General features: G+C 61.6%; 3 protein-coding genes across 3 annotated transcripts; 1 reads left to right on the forward strand and 2 right to left on the reverse strand.

Moving 5' to 3' along the window:
- Nucleotides 1–1,696: 1,696 nt before the first annotated feature.
- ICAM5 (intercellular adhesion molecule 5) lies at nt 1,697–13,864 on the forward strand (the record flags this gene model as incomplete). The annotated part of the gene is given in 15 exon segments (XM_066209256.1): nt 1,697–1,978; nt 2,816–2,841; nt 2,843–2,884; nt 2,886–3,104; nt 3,106–3,139; nt 4,645–4,923; nt 5,595–5,749; nt 6,540–6,590; nt 6,592–6,655; nt 7,966–8,220; nt 8,730–9,248; nt 9,983–10,183; nt 10,872–10,973; nt 11,906–12,169; nt 13,542–13,864. Coding segments are annotated over 15 exon segments (2,705 nt in total), but the record flags the coding sequence as incomplete, so codon positions are not given.
- Nucleotides 13,712–18,750, reverse strand: LOC136305931 (keratin, type I cytoskeletal 9-like). The gene is made up of 5 exons (XM_066209253.1): nt 18,593–18,750; nt 16,990–18,087; nt 15,651–15,709; nt 14,733–14,826; nt 13,712–14,624 (listed from the first exon to the last, which is right to left on the reverse strand). Exons 1-5 carry the CDS (start codon nt 18,742–18,744, stop codon nt 14,474–14,476), a joined length of 1,554 nt encoding a protein of 517 aa, XP_066065350.1. The 5' UTR covers nt 18,745–18,750; the 3' UTR covers nt 13,712–14,473.
- Nucleotides 18,751–19,521: 771 nt separating this feature from the next.
- Nucleotides 19,522–22,039, reverse strand: FDX2 (ferredoxin 2). Its single transcript, XM_066209254.1, has 4 exons — nt 21,915–22,039; nt 21,708–21,814; nt 21,364–21,451; nt 19,522–19,790 (listed from the first exon to the last, which is right to left on the reverse strand). The coding sequence occupies exons 1-4, from the start codon at nt 22,028–22,030 to the stop codon at nt 19,634–19,636; spliced, it is 468 nt and encodes a 155-aa protein (XP_066065351.1). The 5' UTR covers nt 22,031–22,039; the 3' UTR covers nt 19,522–19,633.
- Between the last annotated feature and the right edge of the window lie 91 nt (nt 22,040–22,130).

The following is a 22,130-nucleotide window of genomic DNA, read 5'->3' on the forward strand; positions in this document are numbered from 1 at the left end:
TGGGGACACTCGGGGGGTCCCGCAGGGGTCACCGGGGGGGGTTGGGGACACTCGGGGGGTCCCCCAGGGGTCACCGGGGGGGTTGGGGGACACTCGGGGGGTCCCCCCAGGATTTTTGGGGGGGGTCGCTGCCCGTGTCTGGGGGTCCCGCAGGGGTCACCGGGGGGGTTGGGGGACATTGGGGGGGTCCCCCAGGATTTTTGGGGGGGGGTCTCTGCCCGTGTCTGGGGGTCCCGCAGGGGTCACCGGGGGGGGTTGGGGACACTCGGGGGGTCCCCGGGATTTTTTGGGGGTCTCTGCCCGTGTCTGGGGGTCCCGCAGGGGTCACCGGGGGGGTTGGGGACACTCGGGGGGTCCCCCAGGATTTTGGGGGGGGTCTCTGCCCGTGTCTGGGGGTCCCGCAGGGGTCACTGGGGGGTTGGGGACACTCGGGGGGTCCCCCGGGATTTTTGGGGGTCTCTGCCCGTGTCTGGGGGTCCCGCAGGGGTCACCGGGGGGGTTGGGGACACTCGGGGGGTCCCGCAGGGGTCACCGGGGGGGGTTGGGGACACTCGGGGGGTCCCCCGGGATTTTTGGGGGGGGTCTCTGCCCGTGTCTGGGGGTCCCGCAGGGGTCACCGGGGGGGTTGGGGACACTCGGGGGGTCCCCCAGGATTTTGGGGGGGGGTCTCTGCCCGTGTCTGGGGGTCCCGCAGGGGTCACCGGGGGGGTTGGGGACATTGGGGGGTCCCCCCGGGATTTTTGGGGGGGGGTCGCTGCCCGTGTCTGGGGGTCCCGCAGGGGTCACCGGGGGGGTTGGGGACACTCGGGGGATCCCCCAGGATTTTTGGGGGGAGTCTCTGCCCGTGTCTGGGGGTCCCGCAGGGGTCACCGGGGGGGTTGGGGACATTGGGGGGTCCCCCGGGATTTTTGGGGGGTCTCTGCCCGTGTCTGGGGGTCCCGCAGGGGTCACTGGGGGGGTTGGGGGACACTCGGGGGGTCCCCCGGGATTTTGGGGGGGGGTCTCTGCCCGTGTCTGGGGGTCCCGCAGGGGTCACCGGGGGGGTTGGGGACACTCGGGGGGTCCCGCAGGATTTTGGGGGGGGGTCTCTGCCCGTGTCTGGGGGTCCCGCAGGGGTCACCGGGGGGGTTGGGGACACTCGGGGGGTCCCGCAGGGGTCACCGGGGGGGTTGGGGACATTAGGGGGTCCCGCAGGGGTCACCGGGGGGGTTGGGGACATTAGGGGGTCCCCCAGGGGTCACCGGGGGGGTTGGGGGACATTAGGGGGTCCCCCAGGGGTCACCGGGGGGGTTGGGGACACTCGGGGGGTCCCCCAGGATTTTTGGGGGGGGGGTCGCTGCCCGTGTCTGGGGGTCCCGCAGGGGTCACCGGGGGGGGTTGGGGACACTCGGGGGGGTCCCGCAGGGGTCACCGGGGGGGTTGGGGACACTCGGGGGGTCCCGCAGGGGTCACCGGGGGGGTTGGGGACACTCGGGGGGTCCCCCAGGATTTTGGGGGGGGGTCGCTGCCCGTGTCTGGGGGTCCCGCAGGGGTCACCGGGGGGGTTGGGGACACTCGGGGGGTCCCCCAGGATTTTGGGGGGGGGTCTCTGCCCGTGTCTGGGGGTCCCGCAGGGGTCACCGGGGGGGTTGGGGACACTCGGGGGGTCCCCCAGGATTTTGGGGGGGGTCTCTGCCCGTGTCTGGGGGTCCCGCAGGGGTGGCCCGCGGCACGTTCACGGTGGTGGCCTGGCCTCGGGTGGCCGTGGTGGCCTTCGGGGGCTCGGTGGCCGTGAACTGCAGCCGCAGCCCGTGCCCGGACGGCGACAACGTCACCCTGGGCTTGGAGACCCCCGTGGGGGCGACCCCCGGGCCGGGGGGGCTCCTCTGGAAAAGCTTCCGGCTGGAAAACGTGTCCCTGTGGAACCCCGGGGATGTCACCTGCGCCGGCAGGTGCGGGGACAGCGAGGACAGGGACAGCGTCGGGGTCATCGTGTACCGTGAGTGAGGGGACAAACGGGACAGGGAGGGGACAGGGATGGGGACAGGGATGGGGACAGGGAGGGGACAGGGAGGGGACAGGGATGGGGACAGGGATGGGGACAGGGATGGGGACACAGAGGGGACAGGGAGGGGACAGGGATGGGGACAGGGAGGGGACAGGGATGGGAACAGGGATGGGGACAGGGATGGGGACAGGGATGGGGACACAGAGGGGACAGGGATGGGGACGGGGAGGGGACAGGGATGGGGACAGGGATGGAAACAGGGATGGGGACAGGGAGGGGACAGGGACAGGGATGGGGACAGGGCTGTCACAGGGATGGGGACAGCGAGGGGGACAGGGACAGCGTCGGGGTCATCGTGTACCGTGAGTGAGGGGACAAATGGGACAGGGATGGGGACAGGGGGGGGGACAGAAATGTCACAGGGATGGGGGCAGGGATGGGGACACAGAGGGGACAGGGACAGGGGAGGGGACAGGGAGGGGGACAGGGACAGGGATGGGGACACAGAGGGGACAGGGACAGAGATGGGGACACAGAGGGGAATGGGAGGGGACAGGGACACAGAGGGGACAGAAATGTCACAGGGGTGGGGACAGGGACAGCGTCGGGGTCATCGTGTCCCGTGAGTGAGGGGACAGGGACAGGCGTGGGGACACAGAGGGGACAGAAGTTGATCAAGGATGGGGACAGGGATGGGACAAAAATGTCACAGGGGTGGGGGACAGGGACGTCACAGGGACGTGACGAGCGCCAGGCACCGTGCGACACTTGTGGCGACACCGCGCTGTCACCCACGGCGTCACCCCCATGTCACCCGTCCCCCCCCAGAGCCCCCCCAGCGCGTGACTCTGGACCCCGGTGACCCCGGTGGCCGTCGGGGACAGCGTCACCCTGAGGGTGCCACGTGCTGGAGGTGGCACCCGTGCGGAACCTGACGGTGACGCTGCGACGCGGCGCCGAGACCCTGAGGACGGAGACCTTCGGTGACGGCGACGACGACGGTGGCAGCGCCAGCGTGGCCGTGAGTCACCTGCTGACCGTCACCCGCGGCGACCACGGCCAGGATGTCACCTGTCACGCCGAGCTGTCCCTGAGGCCGCACGGGCCCCTCTTCGCCCCGCGCCGCCGTCCCCGTCACGCTCTCGGTGTTCGGTGAGCGGCCGGCGTCGTCACCGCGTTGTCACCTTGGCGGTGGTGGCGCTGGGTGCTGGTGCTCAGCGGGAGGGTGGGAATGGGGCTGGGGGCTGTGGGGCAGCTCTGGTGGGCACGTGTCCCCTGCCGTGTCACCGTGTCCCCTCCACGACCTCATGACCCCTCCCCAGTGACTCCTCCGTGACCCCGTGTCCCCTCTTGGTGACCCCGTGACCCCTCCTGGTGACGCCATGACCCCGTGTCCCCTTCCATGACCCCTCCGTGACCCCATGTCCTCCCCATGTCCCCTCCTGGTGTCCCCTCCCAGTGACCCCGCATCCCCCTCCATGACACCGTGTCCCCACCCAGTGACCCCATGTCCCCTCCGGGCCACCCCGTGTCCCCTACATGACCTCTCCATGACCCTGTGTCCCCTCCGTGACCCCATGTCCCCTCCCCGTGTCCCCTCCCAGTGACCTATGACCCCTCCGTGACCCCGTGTCCCCTCCCAGTGACCCCTCCTGGTGACCCATGACCCCTCCCTGACCCTGTGTCCCCTCCGTGACCCCGTGTCCCCTCCCCGTGTCCCCTGACCCCTCCCTGACCCCGTGTCCCCTCCATGACCCTGTGTCCCCTCCCCGTGTCCCTCGTGTCCCCGTGTCCCCTCCCCGTGTCCCCTGACCCCTCTCTGACCCCGTGTCCCCTCCATGACCCCGTGTCCCCTCCCAGTGACCCCTGACCCCTCCCTGACCCCATGTCCCCTCCATGACCCCGTGTCCCCTCCGTGACCCCGTGTCCCCTCCCATGACCCCTCCCAGTGACCCCTGACCCCTCCCTGACCCCGTGTCCCCTCCATGACCCCATGTCCCCTCCCATGACCCCTCCCAGTGACCCCTGGCCCCTCCCTGACCCCGTGTCCCCTCCGTGACCCCGTGTCCCCTCCCCGTGTCCCCTCCATGACCTCTCCATGACCCCGTGTCCCCTCCCCGTGTCCCTCCCAGTGACCCCTGACCCCTCCCTGACCCCGTGTCCCCTCCGTGACCCCGTGTCCCCTCCCCCTGTCCCCTGACCCCTCCCTGACCCCGTGTCCCTTCCATGACCCCGTGTCCCCTCCCAGTGACCCCTGACCCCTCCCTGACCCCGTGTCCCCTCCATGACCCCGTGTCCCCTCCGTGACCCCGTGTCCCCTCCCATGACCCCTCCCAGTGACCCCTGACCCCTCCCTGACCCCGTGTCCCCTCCGTGACCCCGTGTCCCCTCCCATGACCCCTCCCAGTGACCCCTGACCCCTCCCTGACCCCGTGCCCCCTCCGTGACCCCGTGTCCCCTCCCATGACCCCTCCCAGTGACCCCTGACCCCTCCCTGACCCTGTGTCCCCTCCGTGACCCCGTGTCCCCTCCCTGTGTCCCCTGACCCCTCCCTGACCCCCGTGTCCCCTCCCCGTGTCCCCTCCCAGTGACCCCCGACCCCTCCCTGACCCCGTGTCCCCTCCGTGACCCCGTGTCCCCTCCCCGTGTCCCCACAGCTCTCCCGGAGCCCCCCCAGCTCCTGTCCCCCTCCATCCTCGAGGCCGGCACCGTCACCAACGTCACCTGCGTCGTCACCGGCGCCTTCCCGGCCGGCGACGTCGTCGTCACCGCGGCGCTGGACCGGGAGCCGCTGGACGTCACCGTCGGCGTGGCGGGGGACACGGTGACGGCCACCGCGGCGGTGGCGCCCGGCAGGACGGGCGAGAGGGAGCTCAGCTGCGCCGCCAGGGTGGCCGCGGTGACAAGGACAGCCAGGAGGTGGCTTCGGGTTTATAGTAAGGGACAAAAGGGACGTGGGAGGGGTCACGGGGTCATGGGAGGGGTCACGGGGTCATGGGGACATGGAGGGGACACGGGGTCATGGGGACATGGGGACATGGGAGGGGACATGGGGTCATGGGAGGGGGACACCAGGACATGGGAGAGGTCGTGGGGTCATGGAGGGGTCATGGGGTCACCAGGAGGGGACGTGGGAGGGGTCATAGGGTCATGGGGACATGGGAGGGGTCACGGGGTCATGGGGACATGGAGGGGACACAGGGTACATGGGAGGGGACACCAGGACATGGGAGAGGTCGTGGGGTCATGGAGGGGTCATGGGGTCACCAGGAGGGGACATGGGAGGGGTCACGGGGTCATGGGGTCATGGAGGGGACACGGGGTCACGGGAGGGGACACAGGGACATGGGACAGGACATGGGAGGGGTCACGGGATCATGAAGGGGTCACAGGGTCATGAAGGGGTCATGGGGACATGGAGGGGACATGGGAGGGGGACACAGGGACATGGGAGGGGTCATGGGGTCACCAGGAGGGGGACACAGGGTCATGGGGTCATAGGGTCAGGGGAGGGGTCATGGGGTCACCGGGAGGGGACACTGAGGGGACACCGGGAGGGCCCAGACCATTCCCCGACCCTTCCCTAACGCACGGAACATTCCGGAAGGTTTCCCGGAGCCCACCCTGGAGCTGAGCCCGCCCACGGCGCCCGAGGGGACCGAGGTGACAGTGACGTGCCGGGCCGGTGACACCGAGCCACCACCGATGGCGCTGCTGAGGGATGTCACCGGTGTCACCCCGGCACAGGGACACCAGGCCGGTGTCACCGAGCCACCAATGGCACTGCTGAGGGTCAGGGATGTCACCGATGTCACCGAGATGCCACCACCGGTGCTGCTGAGGGTCAAGGATGTCACCAATGTCACCTCAGCACAGGGACACCGGGCTGATGTCACCGAGCCACCGACGGCGCCGCTGAGGGTTGGTGATGTCACCAATGTCACCCCGGCACGGGGGACACCGGGCTGATGTCACCGAGCCACCGACGGCGCCGCTGAGGGTTGGTGATGTCACCAATGTCACCCCGGCACGGGGACACCGGGCTGATGTCACCGAGCCACCGACGGTGCCGCTGAGGGTTGGTGATGTCACCAATGTCACCCTGGCACGGGGACACCGGGCTGATGTCACCGAGCCACCAGCGATGCTGAAGGTCAGGGATGTCACCGAGGTCACCGAGATGCCACCACCAATGATGCTGAGGGTCGGCGATGTCACCAATGTCACCGAGATGCCACCAGCGATGCTGAAGGTCAGGGATGTCACCGAGGTCACCGAGATGCCACCACCAATGATGCTGAGGGTCGGCGATGTCACCGATGTCACCGAGATGCCACCAGCGATGCTGAAGGTCAGGGATGTCACCGATGTCACCGAGACGCCACCAGTGCTGCTGAGGGTCGGCGATGTCACCGATGTCACCGAGATGCCACCAGCGATGCTGCAGGTCAGGGATGTCACCGATGTCACCGAGATGCCACCAGTGCTGCTGAGGGTCGGGGCTGTCGCCAATGTCACCGATGTCACCCTGGCTGAGGGACACCGGTCACAGCTGCAGCTCAGGGTGGTGGCACGCAGGGACGGGGACAGGTTCTGGTGCAGGGGCCACCATCGAGCTTGGGGACAAGGAGGTGACAAAGGAGGTGACGGCGCGGCTGGACGTGCTCTGTGAGTGTTTTAATCGATTTAACGCTTTTTATTTCATTTCGTTCCATTTTTAAATGAAATTAATTTTGGTTTTATTCAATTAATTTTAATTGCAACTCAGTTAATTCTAATTAATTAATTGGACTTAAATCGGCCTTTTTAATTTATTTTCCTCGAGTTGAATTGGAACGGCTTTTAATGATTTTAATTTTAAAGGAAATCAAATCGATTTCAAGTCATTAATTTAATTTTTATTGCATTACGTTACATTATATATTGTATTTTATTTCTTGTATTATATTGTGTGATCTTGTGTTATCTTATATTATCTTTTTAAATGTTTATTTTATTTTAAAGTCATTTTATTTTATTTACTTCCCAAAAAATCCTCTTCTTCTTTTTATTACTGTTATTATTAAAATTATTATTATTATTATTACTACTATTATTACTATTATTATTACTATTATTACTGCTACTATTATTATGACTATTATAATTACGATTATTATTATTATTATTACGATTATTATTACTATTATTACCATTACTATTATTACTACTACCATTATTATGACTATTATAATTACGATTATTACTATTATTATTACAATTATTATTACTATTCTTCTTATTATTACTATTATTATTACTATTTTTATTATTACTATTATTGCTACTACTACTATTATTATGACTATTATAATTACGATTACTATTATTATTATTATTACAATTACTATTCTTCTTATTATTGCTATTATTATCATTACTAGTAATATTACCATTTTTATTATTATTACTATTATTACTACTACTATTATTATGACTATTATAATTACGATTATTGCTATTATTATTATTACAATGATTATTACTATTCTTCTTATTATTACTATTATCATTACTATTATTACTACTACTATTATTGTTACTATTCTTATTATTATTACTATTTTAATCATTACTACTATTATTATTATTATTATTTTTATTATTATTACTATTACTACTACTATTATTATGACTATTATTACTATTATGATTATTATTACTATTACTACTACTATTATTAGGACTATTATTACTATTTTTTTATTATTACTACTACTATTATTATGACTATTATTATTATTATTATTATTACTATTATTACTACTATTATTATGACTATTATGACTATTATGACTATTATTATTACTATTATTACTACTATTATTATGACTATTATGACTATTATGACTATTATTATTACTATTATTACTACTATTATTATGACTATTATGACTATTATGACTATTATTATTACTATTATTTTTATTTCCCCGCAGACCCCCCCGAGCTCCCGCCCAGCGCCTGTCCCGCTTCCCGCACGTGGCTCCGGGGCTCGGTGGCGGCTCTGTCCTGCCGGGCCACCGGGAACCCCGTCCCCGTTGTCACCTGCGGCCGCCGCGGGGTCACCGAGGCCACCCCCGAGGTCACCGCGGAGCCGCTGCCCGTGACCAGGGACCGCGCTGGCACCTACGTGTGCAAGGCCACCAACGCCCTGGGGACACGGAGCCGCAGGGTCACCGTCAGGGTGGAGTGTGAGCGACAGCAGTGGTGGCACTGGGAGGGGACACGGGGTCATGGAGGGGACACGGGGTCATGGAAGGGACACGGGGTCATATCAGGGGACACGGCGTCACCAGGAGGGGACACGGGGTCATGGAAGGGACACGGGGTCATATCAGGGGACACGGCGTCACCAGGAGGGGACACGGGGTCATGGAAGGGACACGGGGTCATATCAGGGGACACGGCGTCACCAGGAGGGGACACGGGGTCATGGAGGGGTCATGGAGGGGACACGGGGTCATGTCAGGGGACACGGCATCACCAGGAGGGGACACGGGGTCATGGAAGGGACACGGGGTCATATCAGGGGACACGGCATCACCAGGAGGGGACATGGGGTCATGGAGGGGACACGGGGTCATATCAGGGGACACGGCGTCACCAGGAGGGGACACGGGGTCATGGGGTGGTGACAACAGTGTCCCAGCCACCGGGACACTGCCAGGTCCCCGAGGTGACGCCGCGTGTGTCCCCGCAGACCCCCCGTCGTTGTCCGAGTCGGGGTGTCCGTCCCGCCGGGTGTGGCTGGAGGGACAGCGGCGACAGCTGGAGTGTCACGGCGACGGGGACCCCCCGCCGCGCACGCGCTGTCACCGCGACGGGGACACCCGCCGCGGTGACATTGGTGACAGCGGCACTCACCACGGTGACACCGGCGATGGTGGCACCCAACGTGGTGACATTCATGGCGGTGGTGGCATCCAGCGCAGTGACACCGACGATGGTGGCACCCAGCACGGTGACACCCGCAACGTCACCCGCCATGGTGACATCCGCGGCGGCGGCACCCACCACGGTGACGCTCGTGATGGTGACACCCGTGATGTCACCCGGCACAGTGACACTCACCTTGGTGACAGCCGTGATGACACCCATCAGGGAAGCGTCACCCGCGGCGGTGGCCGCGTTGTCACCCGGGCCGACGGTGGCCGCTACGTGTGCAGGGCCACCAACAGACACGGGGTGGCCCTGAGGAGTGTCATTGTCACCGTGGAGTGTGAGTGGGACAGCTGGGGACACCGGGAAACGGGGGGGGGGGACACAGGGAGGGGACAAAAATGTCACAGGGGTCACGGTGACCTCAGGGGACCGAGGCGACCTCCCCGGTCAAAACGGGGATTTTTTTGGGGGGGAAAAAAATGGGATTTTCGGGGGAAAACAAAGAGATTGTTGGGGGAAAAAAAATGGGATTTTCAGGGGAAAACAAAGAGATTGTTGGGGGAGAAATTGGATTTATGGGGGAGAAAAATGGGAGTTTTGAGGGGGAAAAAAAAGGGATTTTTGGGGGAAAAAAATGGGGTTTTTGGGGGGTAAAATGGGATTTTTTTGGGGGGGGAAAAAAAGGATTTTTTTTGGGGGGAAAAGGGATTATAGGGGGAAACAACAGAATTTTTGGGGGGAATAAAAGGGATTTTTTTTAAACAAAACAGAGATTTTGGGGGGCAAAATGGGATTTTTGGGGGGGGGGAAAAAGGATTTTTTTGGGGGAAAAAAAAGGGATTATGGGGGGGAAACGGCAGGATTTTTTTCGGGGGAAAAAAATGGGATTTTTTTTAAAAAAACAAAGATTTTGGGGGGCAAAATGGGATTTTTTGGGGAAAAAAAAAGGATTTTTTGGGGGAAAAAAAAGGGATTTTTTTGGGGGGAAAAAAAAAATCGGAATTTAGGGGAAAATGAAATTTCCGGGGTCAAAACCGTCTTCGTCACCATCCTCCTCCTCTTCCTCGGCAGCCCCGCCGCGTCTCTCCGAGCGCGGCTGCCCCGAGCGCCGCCGGTGGCTGGAGGGGAGCCCGGCCCGGCTGAGCTGCGCCGCCAGCGGGAACCCGCCGCCCCGCGTCACCTGCCACAGGCTCGGGGACAAAAGCCACCCCCGTGACGTCATCGGGATGGGCGACCGCCCCCGTGACGTCACTGGGCCGGGGGACCACCCTCGTGATGTCACTGGGCCGGGGGACCACCCTCGTGACATCATCGGGATGGGCGACCACCCCCCGTGACGTCACTGGGCCAGGGGACCACCCCCGTGACATCATCGGGATGGGGGACCGCCCTCGTGATGTCATTGGGCCGGGGGATCACCCTCGTGACATCATCGGGATGGGCGACCACCCCCGTGACATCACTGGGCCAGGGGACCACCCTCGTGACGTCACTGGGCTGGGGCATCACTCTGGTGACGTCATCGGGATGGGGGACCACCCCCATGACATCACTGGGCCGAGGGACCACCCTCGTGACGTCACTGGGCCGGGGGACCACTCTGGTGACGTCATTGGGATGGGGGACCACCCCCGTGACATCACTGGGCCGGGGGACCACCCTCGTGATGTCACTGGGCCGGGGCATCACTCTGGTGACGTCATTGGGATGGGAGACCACCCCAGTGACGTCAACGGGATGGGGGATCACTCCAGTGACGTCACCGGGATACGGGACCACCCCAGTGACGTCATTGGGATGCGGGATCACTCCAGTGACGTCACCGGGATGGGGGACAAAACTCACTCCCGTGACGTCATCGGGATGCGGGATCACCCCAGTGACGTCATCGGGATGGGGGAACACCCCAGTGACGTCACCGGGCCGAGTGACACCCCGGGCCACCCTTGGGCGTCCCCAGATGTCACCCGCAATGTCACCCGAGGGGACGCGGGGCTTTACCGGTGCCGGGCCACCAACGCTCACGGCGCCGCGGTCAGGAACGTCACCGTCAGCGTGGAGTGTGAGATTTGGGGGGGGAAAACGGGGATTTGGGGGCGGGAAAATGGGATTTTGGGGGAAAAATGGGATTTGGGGGGAAAAAACAGGATTTTGGGGTAAAATAGGGGATTTTGGGGAGAGAAAAACCTGGATTTTGGGGGTAAAAGCCTGGGATTTTTGGGGTAAAACACAGAATTTTTGGGGGGTAAGAAAATGGGATTTTTTGGGGGGTAAGAAAATGGGATTTTTGGGGGGTAAGAAAATGGGATTTTTGGGGTAAAACACAGAATTTTGGGGGTAAGAAAATGGGATTTTTTGGGGGGTAAGAAAATGAAATTTTTTGGGGTAAGAAAATGGGATTTTTGGGGGTAAGAAAATGGGATTTTTTGGGGTAAGAAAATGGGATTTTGGGGGTAAGAAAATGGCATTTTTTGGGGGGGAAAGAAAATGGGATTTTTGGGGGTAAGAAAATGGGATTTTTGGGGTAAGAAAATGGGATTTTTTGGGGTAAGAAAATGGGATTTTGGGGGTAAGAAAATGGCATTTTTTGGGGGGTAAGAAAATGAAATTTTTTGGGGTAAGAAAATGGGATTTTTGGGGTAAGAAAATGGGATTTTTTGGGGTAAGAAAATGGGATTTTTTGGGGGTAAGAAAATGGGATTTTTGGGGGTAAGAAAATGGGATTTTGGGGGTAAGAAAATGGGATTTTTTGGGGGGTAAGAAAATGGGATTTTTTGGGGGGTAAGAAAATGGGATTTTTTGGGGTAAGAAAATGGGATTTTTGGGGGTAAGAAAATGGGATTTTCTGGGGTAAAACCTGGAATTTCCGGAGTAAAACCCCCCCGATTTTTGGGGTAAAACTGAGATTTTGGGGCAAACCCGAGATTTTGGGGCAAACGCCGGAATTTTTTGGGGGAGAAAACCCCTGAATTTTGGGTTCGCCCCCGTCCCCAGACCCGCCCTCAGCCGTCACCCTGCGCGTCCTCCCCGCCGCCGAAGTCAGCCGCGGCGTCACCGTCACCGTCACCTGCGGCTCCCGGGGCGTCCCCGGCGTCACCTTCACCTGGAGCCACCCCGGGGCCGCCAACCTGCGCCTGAGCCGCGACAACAGCAGCGTCATTGTCACCGGTGTCACCGCGGCCAACCGGGGACTCTACACCTGCACCGCCACCAACCGGCACGGACACAGCACCGGGAGCGTCACCCTGACGGTGGACGGTGAGTCTGGGGACACTGGGGACAGTGGGGACAGTGGGGACAACGAGGGGACACTGGGGACAATGGGGACAATGAGGGGACACTGGGGACAATGGGGACAATGAGGGGACACTGGGGACAATGGGGACAGTGGGGACAGTGGGGGGACACTGGGGACAATGGGGACAGTGGGGACAATGAGGGGACACTGGGGACAATGGGGACAGTGGGGACAGTGGGGACACTGGGGACAATGGGGGACAGTGGGGGGACACTGGGGACAGTGGGGACAATGGGGAGACACTGGGGACAATGGGGAGACACTGGGGACAATGAGGGGACAGTGGGGACAGTGGGGACAGTGGGGACAATGAGGGGACACTGGGGACAATGGAGACAATGAGGGGACACTGGGGACGCTGAGGACACTGAGGGGACAATGGGGACAATGAGGGGACAATGGGGGGACACTGGGGACACTGGGGACAGTGGGGAGACAATGAGGGGACAATGAAGGGACAATGGGGACAATGAGGGGACAATGAGGACAGTGGGGGGACAATGGGGACAATGAGGGGACAATGGGGACAATGAGGGGACAGTAGGGTCAATGAGGGGACAATGAGGAGACAATGGGGACAGTGGAGACAATGAGCGGACACTGGGGACAATGAGGGGACAGAGGGGTGGGGTGGGTGGTGGCCCTGGTGGCCCTGGGAAGTCTCACCCACCCAGCAGAGAGCTGGCTGGTGGCCCTGGGGACACTGGGTGGTGTCACCACCCTCACCCTGCTGTCCCCTGTCCCCTCGCAGAGAGCTGGCTGGTGGCCCTGGTGGCCCTGGGGACAGTGGGCGGTGTCACCACCCTCACCCTGCTGTCCCCTGTCCCCCCCTAGAGAGCTGGCTGGTGGCCCTGGTGGCCCTGGGGACAGTGGGCGGTGTCACCACCCTCACCCTGCTGTCCCCTGTCCCCTCGCAGAGAGCTGGCTGGTGGCCCTGGTGGCCCTGGGGACACTGGGCGGTGTCACCACCCTCACCCTGCTGTCCCCTGTCCCCCCCTAGAGAGCTGGCTGGTGGCCCTGGTGGCCCTGGGGACAGTGGGCGGTGTCACCACCCTCACCCTGCTGTCCCCTGTCCCCCCCTAGAGAGCTGGCTGGTGGCCCTGGTGGCCCTGGGGACAGTGGGCGGTGTCACCACCCTCACCCTGCTGTCCCCTGTCCCCTCGCAGAGAGCTGGCTGGTGGCCCTGGTGGCCCTGGGGACAGTGGGCGGTGTCACCACCCTCACCCTGCTGTCCCCTGTCGCCCCCTAGAGAGCTGGCTGGTGGCCCTGGTGGCCCTGGGGACAGTGGGCGGTGTCACCACCCTCACCCTGCTGTCCCCTGTCCCCCCCTAGAGAGCTGGCTGGTGGCCCTGGTGGCCCTGGGGACAGTGGGCGGTGTCACCGCGCTGGCGCTGGCCGCGGCCGGCGTGTTTTACCTCAAGACCACGGCGTGTAAGAAGGGCGAGTACAACGTCAGGGACGCCGAGGGCTCCTCCGAGGCCACCTGCCTGCACCGAGGGGACAACGGGGACGAGGTGTTCGGCATCCAGCTCACGCAGACGTGACCCGGGGGACCCCAAAAAAAAAAAAAAAACCCGGGATTGGCATTTTTTGGGGGGTGATTTGGCTGGGGTTTTTTGGGGGAGGGTGGGGGGGTTTGGGATCTTCCTCTGAGGTCCCAAATCCTCCCTGGGGTGACATTTTTGGCATCCAGCTCACCCAGACACGACCAGGACTGGCCCCATCCTTTTGGGGACCCCGAAAAACCTCGGATCCGGCGGACTTTGGGGGGTTTTGAAGGATTTTTGGGGAGGGTTTTTCAAGGTTTTAGGGCCCGGATTTTCAGGGGTTTCGAGCCCCAAATTTCCAGGATTTCGGGGCCCAAATTTTCAGGGTTTTGTGGGTGGATTTCTAAGAATTCTGGGTGGAGTTTTCCGGATTTTTGCAGAATTTTCAGGATCTGGGGGCCCAAATTTTCAGGGTTTTTTTTTTTTTTTTTTTTGTGGGAATTCTCAGGACCTTGGGTGGGAATTTTCAAGATTTGGGGCCCAAATTTTTCGGATTTTGGGGCCACAACTCAGGGCTGCCTGTTCCCCGGGGGCCGGAATGAACCAAATAAAACAAATCCCGATTATTTGGGATGTTCCCCACCCCCCCAAAAAAGAGGAAAAAAAAAAAAAGCCACCAGCTTTGTCCCCATCGTTGCCAAAAACAAGTGACAACGACACCGTCCCGCCACCTTTTTATTGTCACCACCGCCATCATCATCGTCATCATCGTCGCCATCACCCCGCCGCCGTCGCGTCCTCGCTGTCACCCCCCTCCTCCCCTGGTGGCCGGGTGGGACACTGGGGACATCGGCGACATCTCGGCGACATCCCGCTTTTCCCGGGGATGCTCCAACAGCTCTGGCAGCGCACTCGGTACTTCCTGTACCTGCCAAAAAAAAAAAACCCCCAAAAAACCCCAAAAAATCGGGGTGACCTTTCGACCTCCCGAGGGTGTCACCCGCGGGTCACCGAAGGGTGTCGTTGTCGTTGTCACCTGATGCCACACGCGTTGCACAGGAGGGTCCCGCCCTCGGCCGTTCGCCACATCGGGGTCCGGAGGGTCCCGCAGGACGTGCAGCGTTTTCGCCCTGCAAAAAGGGACCCCAAAAATGGCCCCAAAATGGTCCCAAAAATGGCCCCAAAATCTCCCCCCCAAAAATAAAAAAATGTCCCCAGAAATGCCCCCAAAAACGTCCCAAAATGTCCCCAAAAATGTCCTAAAAAATGTCACCAAAAAGTCCCAAAAATGTCCCCAAAATCTCCCCCCCAAAAATAAAAAAATGTCCCCAGAAATGCCCCCCAAAACGTCCCAAAATGTCCCCAAAAATGCCCCAAAAATGTCCCCAAGAGTGTCAAAAAAGTCCCCAAAAATGCCCCCAAAAAGTCCCAAAAATGTCCCCAAAATCTCCCACCGAAATATAAAAAAGGTCCCCAGAAATGCCCCCCAAAAACGTCCCCCAAAATGTCAAAAAACGTCCCCAAAAATGCCCCCAAAATGGTCCCAAAAATGCCCCAAAAATGTCCCAAAAAATGTCCCCAAGTGTCAAAAAAGTCCCCAAAAATGCCCCCAAAAAGTCCCAAAAATGTCCCCAAAATCTCCCCCCCAAAATAAAAAAATGTCCCCAGAAATGCCCCCCAAAATGTCCCAAAATGTCCCCAAAAATGCCCCAAAAATGTCCTTTAAAATGTCCCCAAAAGTGTCAAAAAAGTCCCCAAAATTGCCCCCAAAAAGTCCCAAAAATGTCCCCAAAATCTCCCACCAAAAAATAAAAAAATGTCCCCAGAAATGCCCCCCCAAAATGTCCCCAAAAATGCCCCAAAATGTCCTTAAAAATGTCCCAAAAAGTGTCAAAAAACGTCCCCAAAATGCCCCCAAAAATGTCCCCAAAAAGTCCCCAAAAATCGATCTTACCCTTGGGGACGGCGGTGACGTCATCGGAGCTGTCGCTGTCGCGGCTCCAGGTGGGAATTCTGGGGGGGGGGGGGGCGGAAATTTGGGGGGGGGGGGGGGGGTCAGGGGTGAGGTCAGACCCCCAAAAAATGCACCAAGACAGACGGACCGAGACCCCCGGTGCCCCGGACAGACGGACAGAACCCCCCCGGTGCCCCGGACAGACGGACAGACAGACAGACGCCCCCGGTGCCGGTCCCGGTGTCCCGGACAGACGGACAGACAGACAGACGCCCCCGGTGCCGGTACCGGTGTCCCCGGACAGACAGACAGACAGACGCCCCCGGTGCCGGTCCCGGTGCCCCGGACAGACAGACAGACACACAGACGCCCCCGGTGCCGGTCCCGGTGTCCCCGGACAGACAGACAGACAGACAGACGCCCCCGGTGCCGGTCCCGGTGTCCCCGGACAGACAGACAGACAGACGCCCCCGGTGCCGGTCCCGGTGTCCCCGGACAGACACACAGACGCCCCCGGTGCCGGTCCCGGTGCCCCGGACAGACAGACAGACACACAGACGCCCCCGGTGTCGGTACCTGTGCCCCGGACAGACAGACAGACAGACAGACGCCCACGGTGCCGGTACCGGTGTCCCGGACAGACAGACAGACACACAGACGCCCCCGGTGCCGGTACCGGTGCCCCGGACAGACAGACAGACAGACAGACGTCCCCGGTGCCGGTACCGGTGTCCCGGACAGACAGACAGACAGACAGACGTCCCCGGTGCCGGTCCCGGTGTCCCGGACAGACAGACAGACACACAGACGCCCCCGGTGCCGGTACCGGTGCCCCGGACAGACAGACAGACGGACAGACAGACAGACGCCCCCGGTGCCGGTCCCGGTGTCCCGGACAGACAGACAGACACACAGACGCCCCCGGTGCCGGTACCGGTGCCCCGGACAGACAGACACACAGACGCCCCCGGTGCCGGTACCGGTGCCCCGGACAGACAGACAGACAGACGCCCCCGGTGCCGGTCCCGGTGTCCCCGGACAGACAGACAGACGGACAGACAGACAGACGCCCCCGGTGCCGGTACCGGTGTCCCCGGACAGACACACAGACACACAGACGCCCCCGGTGCCGGTACCGGTGTCCCCGGACAGACACACAGACACACAGACGCCCCCGGTGCCGGTACCGGTGTCCCCGGACAGACAGACAGACAGACAGACGCCCCCGGTGCCGGTACCGGTGTCCCGGACAGACACACAGACACACAGACGCCCCCGGTGCCGGTCCCGGTGTCCCCGGACAGACACACAGACAGACAGACGCCCCCGGTGCCGGTACCGGTGTCCCCGGGCCGTGATCCGCAGGCGACACTGGCCGGTGTCACCCCGGGGCAGCTCCAGCCGCATCCGCAGCGTCACCCCGCGGAACGAGGGATCCCGGGGCTCCGCTCCGCGCTGCGGCGGGGCCGGTTTGCGCCGCCGCCCGCCGCTACCGGGGCCGCGGTCGTTCCCGGTGCCGCTCCCGGTCCCGGTGTTGGTCTCGGTGCTTGTCCCGGTCCCGCTCCCGGTGTCGCTCTTTGTCCCGGTCCCAGTGTCGCTCCCGGGGCCGCTCCCGGTGCTTGTCCCGTTTCCTCTCCTGGTGTCGTTCCCGGTGTTTGTCCCGGTCCCGGTGTCGTTCCCGGTGCTTGTCCCGGTACCGGTGTCGTTCCCGGTGCTTGTCCCGTTTCCTCTCCTGGTGTCGTTCCCGGTGCTTGTCCCGGTGTCACTGCCGGTGCTTAGCCCTGTTCCACTCCCGGTGCTGGTCCCGGTTCCGATGCCGTTCCCGGTTCTTGTCCCGGTGTCGCCGCCGGTTCCACTCCCGGTGTTTGTCCCGGTTCCACTCCCGGTGCTTGTCCCTGTTCCATTCCCGGTGCTTGTCCCGGTTCCACTCCTGGTGCTTGTCCCGGTGCTTGTCCCGGTGCCGCTCTCTATTCTTGTCCCGGTGCCGCTCCTGGTGTCACTCCCGGTGTTTGTCCCGCTCCCGGTGTTTGTCCCGGTGTCACTCCCGGTGTTTGTCCCGGTTCCACTCCTGGTGCTTGTCCCGGTTCCACTCCCGGTGCTTGTCCCGGTGCCGCTCTCTATTTTTGTCCCAGTGCCGCTCCTGGTGTCACTCCCGGTGTTTGTCCCGGTGTCACTCCCGGTGTTTGTCCCGCTCCCGGTGCCGTTCCCGGTGCCGTTCCCGGCCAGGAGCCGGCACTGCAGGTCGATGAGGCCGAGCACATCCACGCTCCCGCTGGGCACGGCCGACACCCCCGGCAGCTCCGGGACGGCGGCGGGAGGCGGCGGCGGCGGCGGCGGCGGCCCCGGGGGGCTCAGCAGCATCACGGCCTCCTGCAGGAAACCCAGACTCTGCCCCGGGGGGCTCCGGGGGGGCTCCGCCGGTGCCGGGACCCCCGGCCTGACCGGGGGACACCGTTAGGGCACAGCCGGTAATCCCGGGATGAGCTCCCGGTGCTCCCCGGAATTCCCGGCCCCGCTTCTTTCCCCCCGAACCGGGACATTCCCGGTGCTTCCCCCCCCCACCCCCCGCGCAGAAATAGGGGCCCGGGACCCCCGAACGTCCCACCGGGGACCCCCGAATCCTCTCCCGGGACCCCCGAATCCCCTCCCGGGACCCCCGAACGTCCCACCGGGGACCCCCGAATCCTCTCCCGGGACCCCCGAACGTCCCACCGGGGACCCCCGAACGTCCCACCGGGGACCCCCGAATCCCCTCCCGGGACCCCCGAATCCTCTCCCGGGACCCCCGAATCCCCTCCCGGGACCCCCGAATCCTCTCCCGGGACCCCCGAATCCCCTCCCGGGACCCCCGAGTCCCCTCCCGGGACCCCCGAGTCCTCCCCCGCGGTGGAATCACCGCCGGTTCTCCCGGGTCAGGCCGGGATCCCGGTCTCGGTTCTCACCTGCGGGTCTCGGTGTTCCCGGTGGTCTCGGTTCCCCCGGTACCGGGAGGCAGCGGGAGGAACCGGGGGGGTTCGGGGTCGAGGCAGAGCAGCCGCTGGAGCAGCGAGAAATCGGGGGGCTCCCCCCGGAGAAACACCGGCCGCTCCCCCATCCCCAACCCGAGCCGAACCGGCACCGGCACCGGCACCGGCACCGGCCTTTAACCCGCTCCAGCTGCGCCCGGGGCGGGGCAGCAGCGCAGCTGGGACAGGGGTCACTCCCAAAATCGGGGCTGGGGGGCCGCAGGTGGGGCAGAGACCCCCAAAAATGGGGCGGAACAATCCCAAAACGGGACAGGGACCCCCAAAAATGGGGCGGAACCATCAAAAAATGGGACAGGGACCCCCAAAAATGGGGCAGAGACCCCCGAGAGGGGGACAGGGACCCCCAAAAATGGGGCGGAACTGGCCCCAAATGGGGCAGAACCATCCCAAAATGGGACAGGGACCCCCAAAAATGGGGCTGGGACCCCCAAAAATGGGGCAGAACCATCCCAAAATGGGACTGGGACCCCCAAAATGGGGCAGAGACCCCCAAAAATGGGGCAGAACCATCGCAGAATGGGACTGGGACCCCCAAAAATGGGACTGGGACCCCCAAAAACGGGGCCGGGGGGGCCCAGGTGGGGCAGAACCACCCTGGACCGGGACGGGCCCCCAAAATTTGGGGGGAATGACCTCAAATATGAATAGAAAGGGGGATTAAATACAATTTTAAATTGATTTTTTTTTTTTTTGAGGGGAGGGGGGTCCCCCTTCCCTGCAGGAGCTCAGGGGGGATTTTTGGGGCGCCCCCCAACCCCCTTTCCCGGGGCTCGGGGGTCTCCCCAAAATTCAGGGGGCGATCTCAAACGGGCCCGAATACAACGACAACACGAGACCAAAGGAAATACGCTTTTTAACCAAAATAAATTTATTTTTGGGGGGTGGGTGCCCCTCATCCCTTGGGGAGGAGGGGGGCTCAGGGGGATTTTTGGGGTGCCCCCCCTCCCCGGGGGGGTCTCAGTGGGGTTTGGGGACGTGGCCGTCCACGTAGAAGTTTCGGGTGACGCGGGGCAGGGTGATCTGAGCCCCCTCCAGGGCCGGGCTCAGCAGCACCTGGCAGCCCAGGCGGGAATTCTCCTGGAGCAGCGGAGCCTGGTCCAGCAGGTCTTCCTCCCTGGGGGGGCGCAGAGAGGATTTTGGGGGGTCCCTGGAGGGGTTTGGGGGGGTCTTCAGGGGGTTTTGGGGGGAAATGTTTGGGGGGGTTTAGGGAGGATTGAGGGGGGGGGGACTCAAGGTGTTTGGGGGAAGGTCCCGTGGTGGGATTTTGGGATGCTGGGTGGGGTTTTTTTTGGGGTCCACGGGGATGATTCTGGGGGTGATTTTGGGGCTCCCCGGGGATGATTCTGGGGGTGATTTTGGGGTCCCAGGGGGTGATTTTGGGGTCCACGGGGATGATTCTAGGGGTGATTTTGGGGGGGGTCACCGGGGGGGGAATTTGGGGGGGATTTTGGGGGAGTCCCTGGGGATGATTTTGGGGTCCCGGGGGGTGATTTTGGGGTCCCAGGGGGTGATTTTGGGGTCTCCGGTGTGATTTTGGGGGTGATTTTGGGGAGTCCCTGGGGATGATTTTGGGGTCCCAGGGGGTGATTTTGGGGTTGATTTGGGGGATCCCCGGGGATGATTCTGGGGGTTGATTTTGGGAGATCCCAGGGGGTGATTTTGGGGTCCCGGGGGGTGATTTGGGGGGTGATCTGGGGGGTCGCCGGTGGGATTTTGGGCGTGATTTGGGGGGAGATTCTGGGGCTCCCCGGGGATGATTTTTGGGGTCCCCGGTGTGATTCTGGGGGTGATTTTGGGGCTCCCCGGGGATGATTCTGGGGGTTGATTTTGGAAGATCCCTGGGGGTGATTTTGGGGTCCCGGGGGATGATTTGGGGGGTGATCTGGGGGGTCCCCGGTGGGATTTTTGGGAGTGATTTAGGGGGAGATTTTGGGGCTCCCCAGGGATGATTTTTGGGGTCCCCGGTGTGATTCTGGGGATGATTTTGGGGTCCCGGGGGGTGATTTTGGGGTTGATTTTGGGGGAGTCCCTGGGGATGATTTTGGGGTCCCGGGGGGTGATTTTGGGGATGATTTTGGGGGTGATTTTGGGGTCCCGGGGGGTGATTTTGGGCCTCCCCGGGGATGATTTTTGGGGTCTCCGGTGTGATTCTGGGGGTGATTTTGGGGCTCCCCGGGGATGATTCTGGGGGTGATTTTGGGGTTGATTTTGGGGGTGATTTTGGGAAATCCCTGGGCATGATTTTGGGGTCCCGGGGGGTGATTTTGGGGATGATTTTGGGAGTGATTTTGGGGGATCCCCGGGGATGATTTTGGGGTCCCCGGTGCGATCCTGGGGGTGATTTTGGGGTGTCCCCGGTGGGATTTTGGGAGTGATTTTGGGGGATCCCCGGGGATGATTTTGGGATCCCCGGTGCGATCCTGGGGGTGATTTTGGGGTGTCCCCGGTGGGATTTTGGGAGTGATTTTGGAGGCTCCCCGGGGATGATTTTGGGGTCCCCGGTGCGATCCTGGGGGTGATTTTGGGGTGTCCCCGGTGGGATTTTGGGAGTGATTTTGGGGATCCCCGGGGATGATTTTGGGGTCCCCGGTGTGATTTGGGGGGTGATTTTGGGGTCCCCGGTGCGATCCTGGGGGTGATTTTGGGGTGTCCCCGGTGGGATTCTGGGCTCCCCGGGGTCCCGTTACCGCTCCTCGGGCGCCGGCAGCCGGCCCAGGTGCGGCTCGCTGATGTAAACGTGACACGTGGAACAGGCCAGCGACGCCTCGCACGCACCTGACGGGAACACCGGGACACACCCGGGATGGCACCGGGAGCACCGAGAGCCCCCCCGGTAATACCGGGACAGCCCCCGGACCCCGCAGTCAGCACCGGGACAGCCCCGGGACTTCTCTGTCAGCACCGGGAGCCTCCCAGAACCGTGCCGGCAGCACCGGGAGCACCGGGAGCGCCGGTGCCGGCCCCGATCCCATTCCCCACTCCCGGTTCCCGGTTCCCGGTTCCCGGTTCCCGGTCGTTTCCCGGCGCCCACCCTCCAGCTCCAGCCCGTGTCGCTGCGCCAGGTGCAGCACGTTGTCCCCGCTTCGGCCTCGCACCGGCACCCGCCGCCCCTCCCGGTCCACGAACACCACGTTAACCCTACGGAAAGCGGGAAGGGACAAACGGGGCACCGGGATCAGCACCGGGACGGGATCGGTTCCGGTGCCGCCGATGCCGGGAGAGGGTTCCCGGTACCCACACGGCGGTTTCGGGCTCCTCGATGGCGGCGCGGCCGCTGCTGAGGCGGCGGGAGAAGCGCCGGAGGAGCCGCCGCGTCACGGAGCCGCCGGCGGCCGCCGCCATGGGCGCCGCCATCTTGGGGCGATCACGTGAGCGGCGTCACGTGACGTCCAGCGGTGTGGGCGTGACCGCACAGGAAGAGTGGGCGTGGCCAAAGGAGGGGCGACGCTGTCAT

The sequence above is a fragment of the Chamaea fasciata genome, unplaced genomic scaffold (assembly GCF_029207755.1).
Source record: "Chamaea fasciata isolate MVZ Bird 193981 ecotype frontalis unplaced genomic scaffold, bChaFas1.0.hap1 SCAF_800, whole genome shotgun sequence".
Classification (NCBI taxonomy): Eukaryota; Metazoa; Chordata; class Aves; order Passeriformes; family Sylviidae; genus Chamaea; species Chamaea fasciata.

Bases quoted from the DNA above. Each gene is read 5' to 3' on its own strand.
- LOC136305931 (XM_066209253.1), bottom strand. From the start codon at position 18,744: ATGGGGGAGCGGCCGGTGTTTCTCCGGGGGGAGCCCCCCGATTTCTCG. The intron at 14,827-15,650 runs GTAAGATCGATT...CCCTTTTTGCAG, and splicing joins CGTCACCGCCGTCCCCAAGG to GGCGAAAACGCTGCACGTCC. The intron at 14,625-14,732 runs GTGACAACGACA...TTTTTTTGGCAG, and splicing joins TGCAACGCGTGTGGCATCAG to GTACAGGAAGTACCGAGTGC.
- FDX2 (XM_066209254.1), bottom strand. From the start codon at position 22,030: ATGGCGGCGCCCATGGCGGCGGCCGCCGGCGGCTCCGTGACGCGGCGG. The intron at 21,815-21,914 runs GTGGGTACCGGG...CGCTTTCCGTAG, and splicing joins GAGGAGCCCGAAACCGCCGT to GGTTAACGTGGTGTTCGTGG. The intron at 21,452-21,707 runs GTGGGCGCCGGG...TGTTCCCGTCAG, and splicing joins ACACGGGCTGGAGCTGGAGG to GTGCGTGCGAGGCGTCGCTG.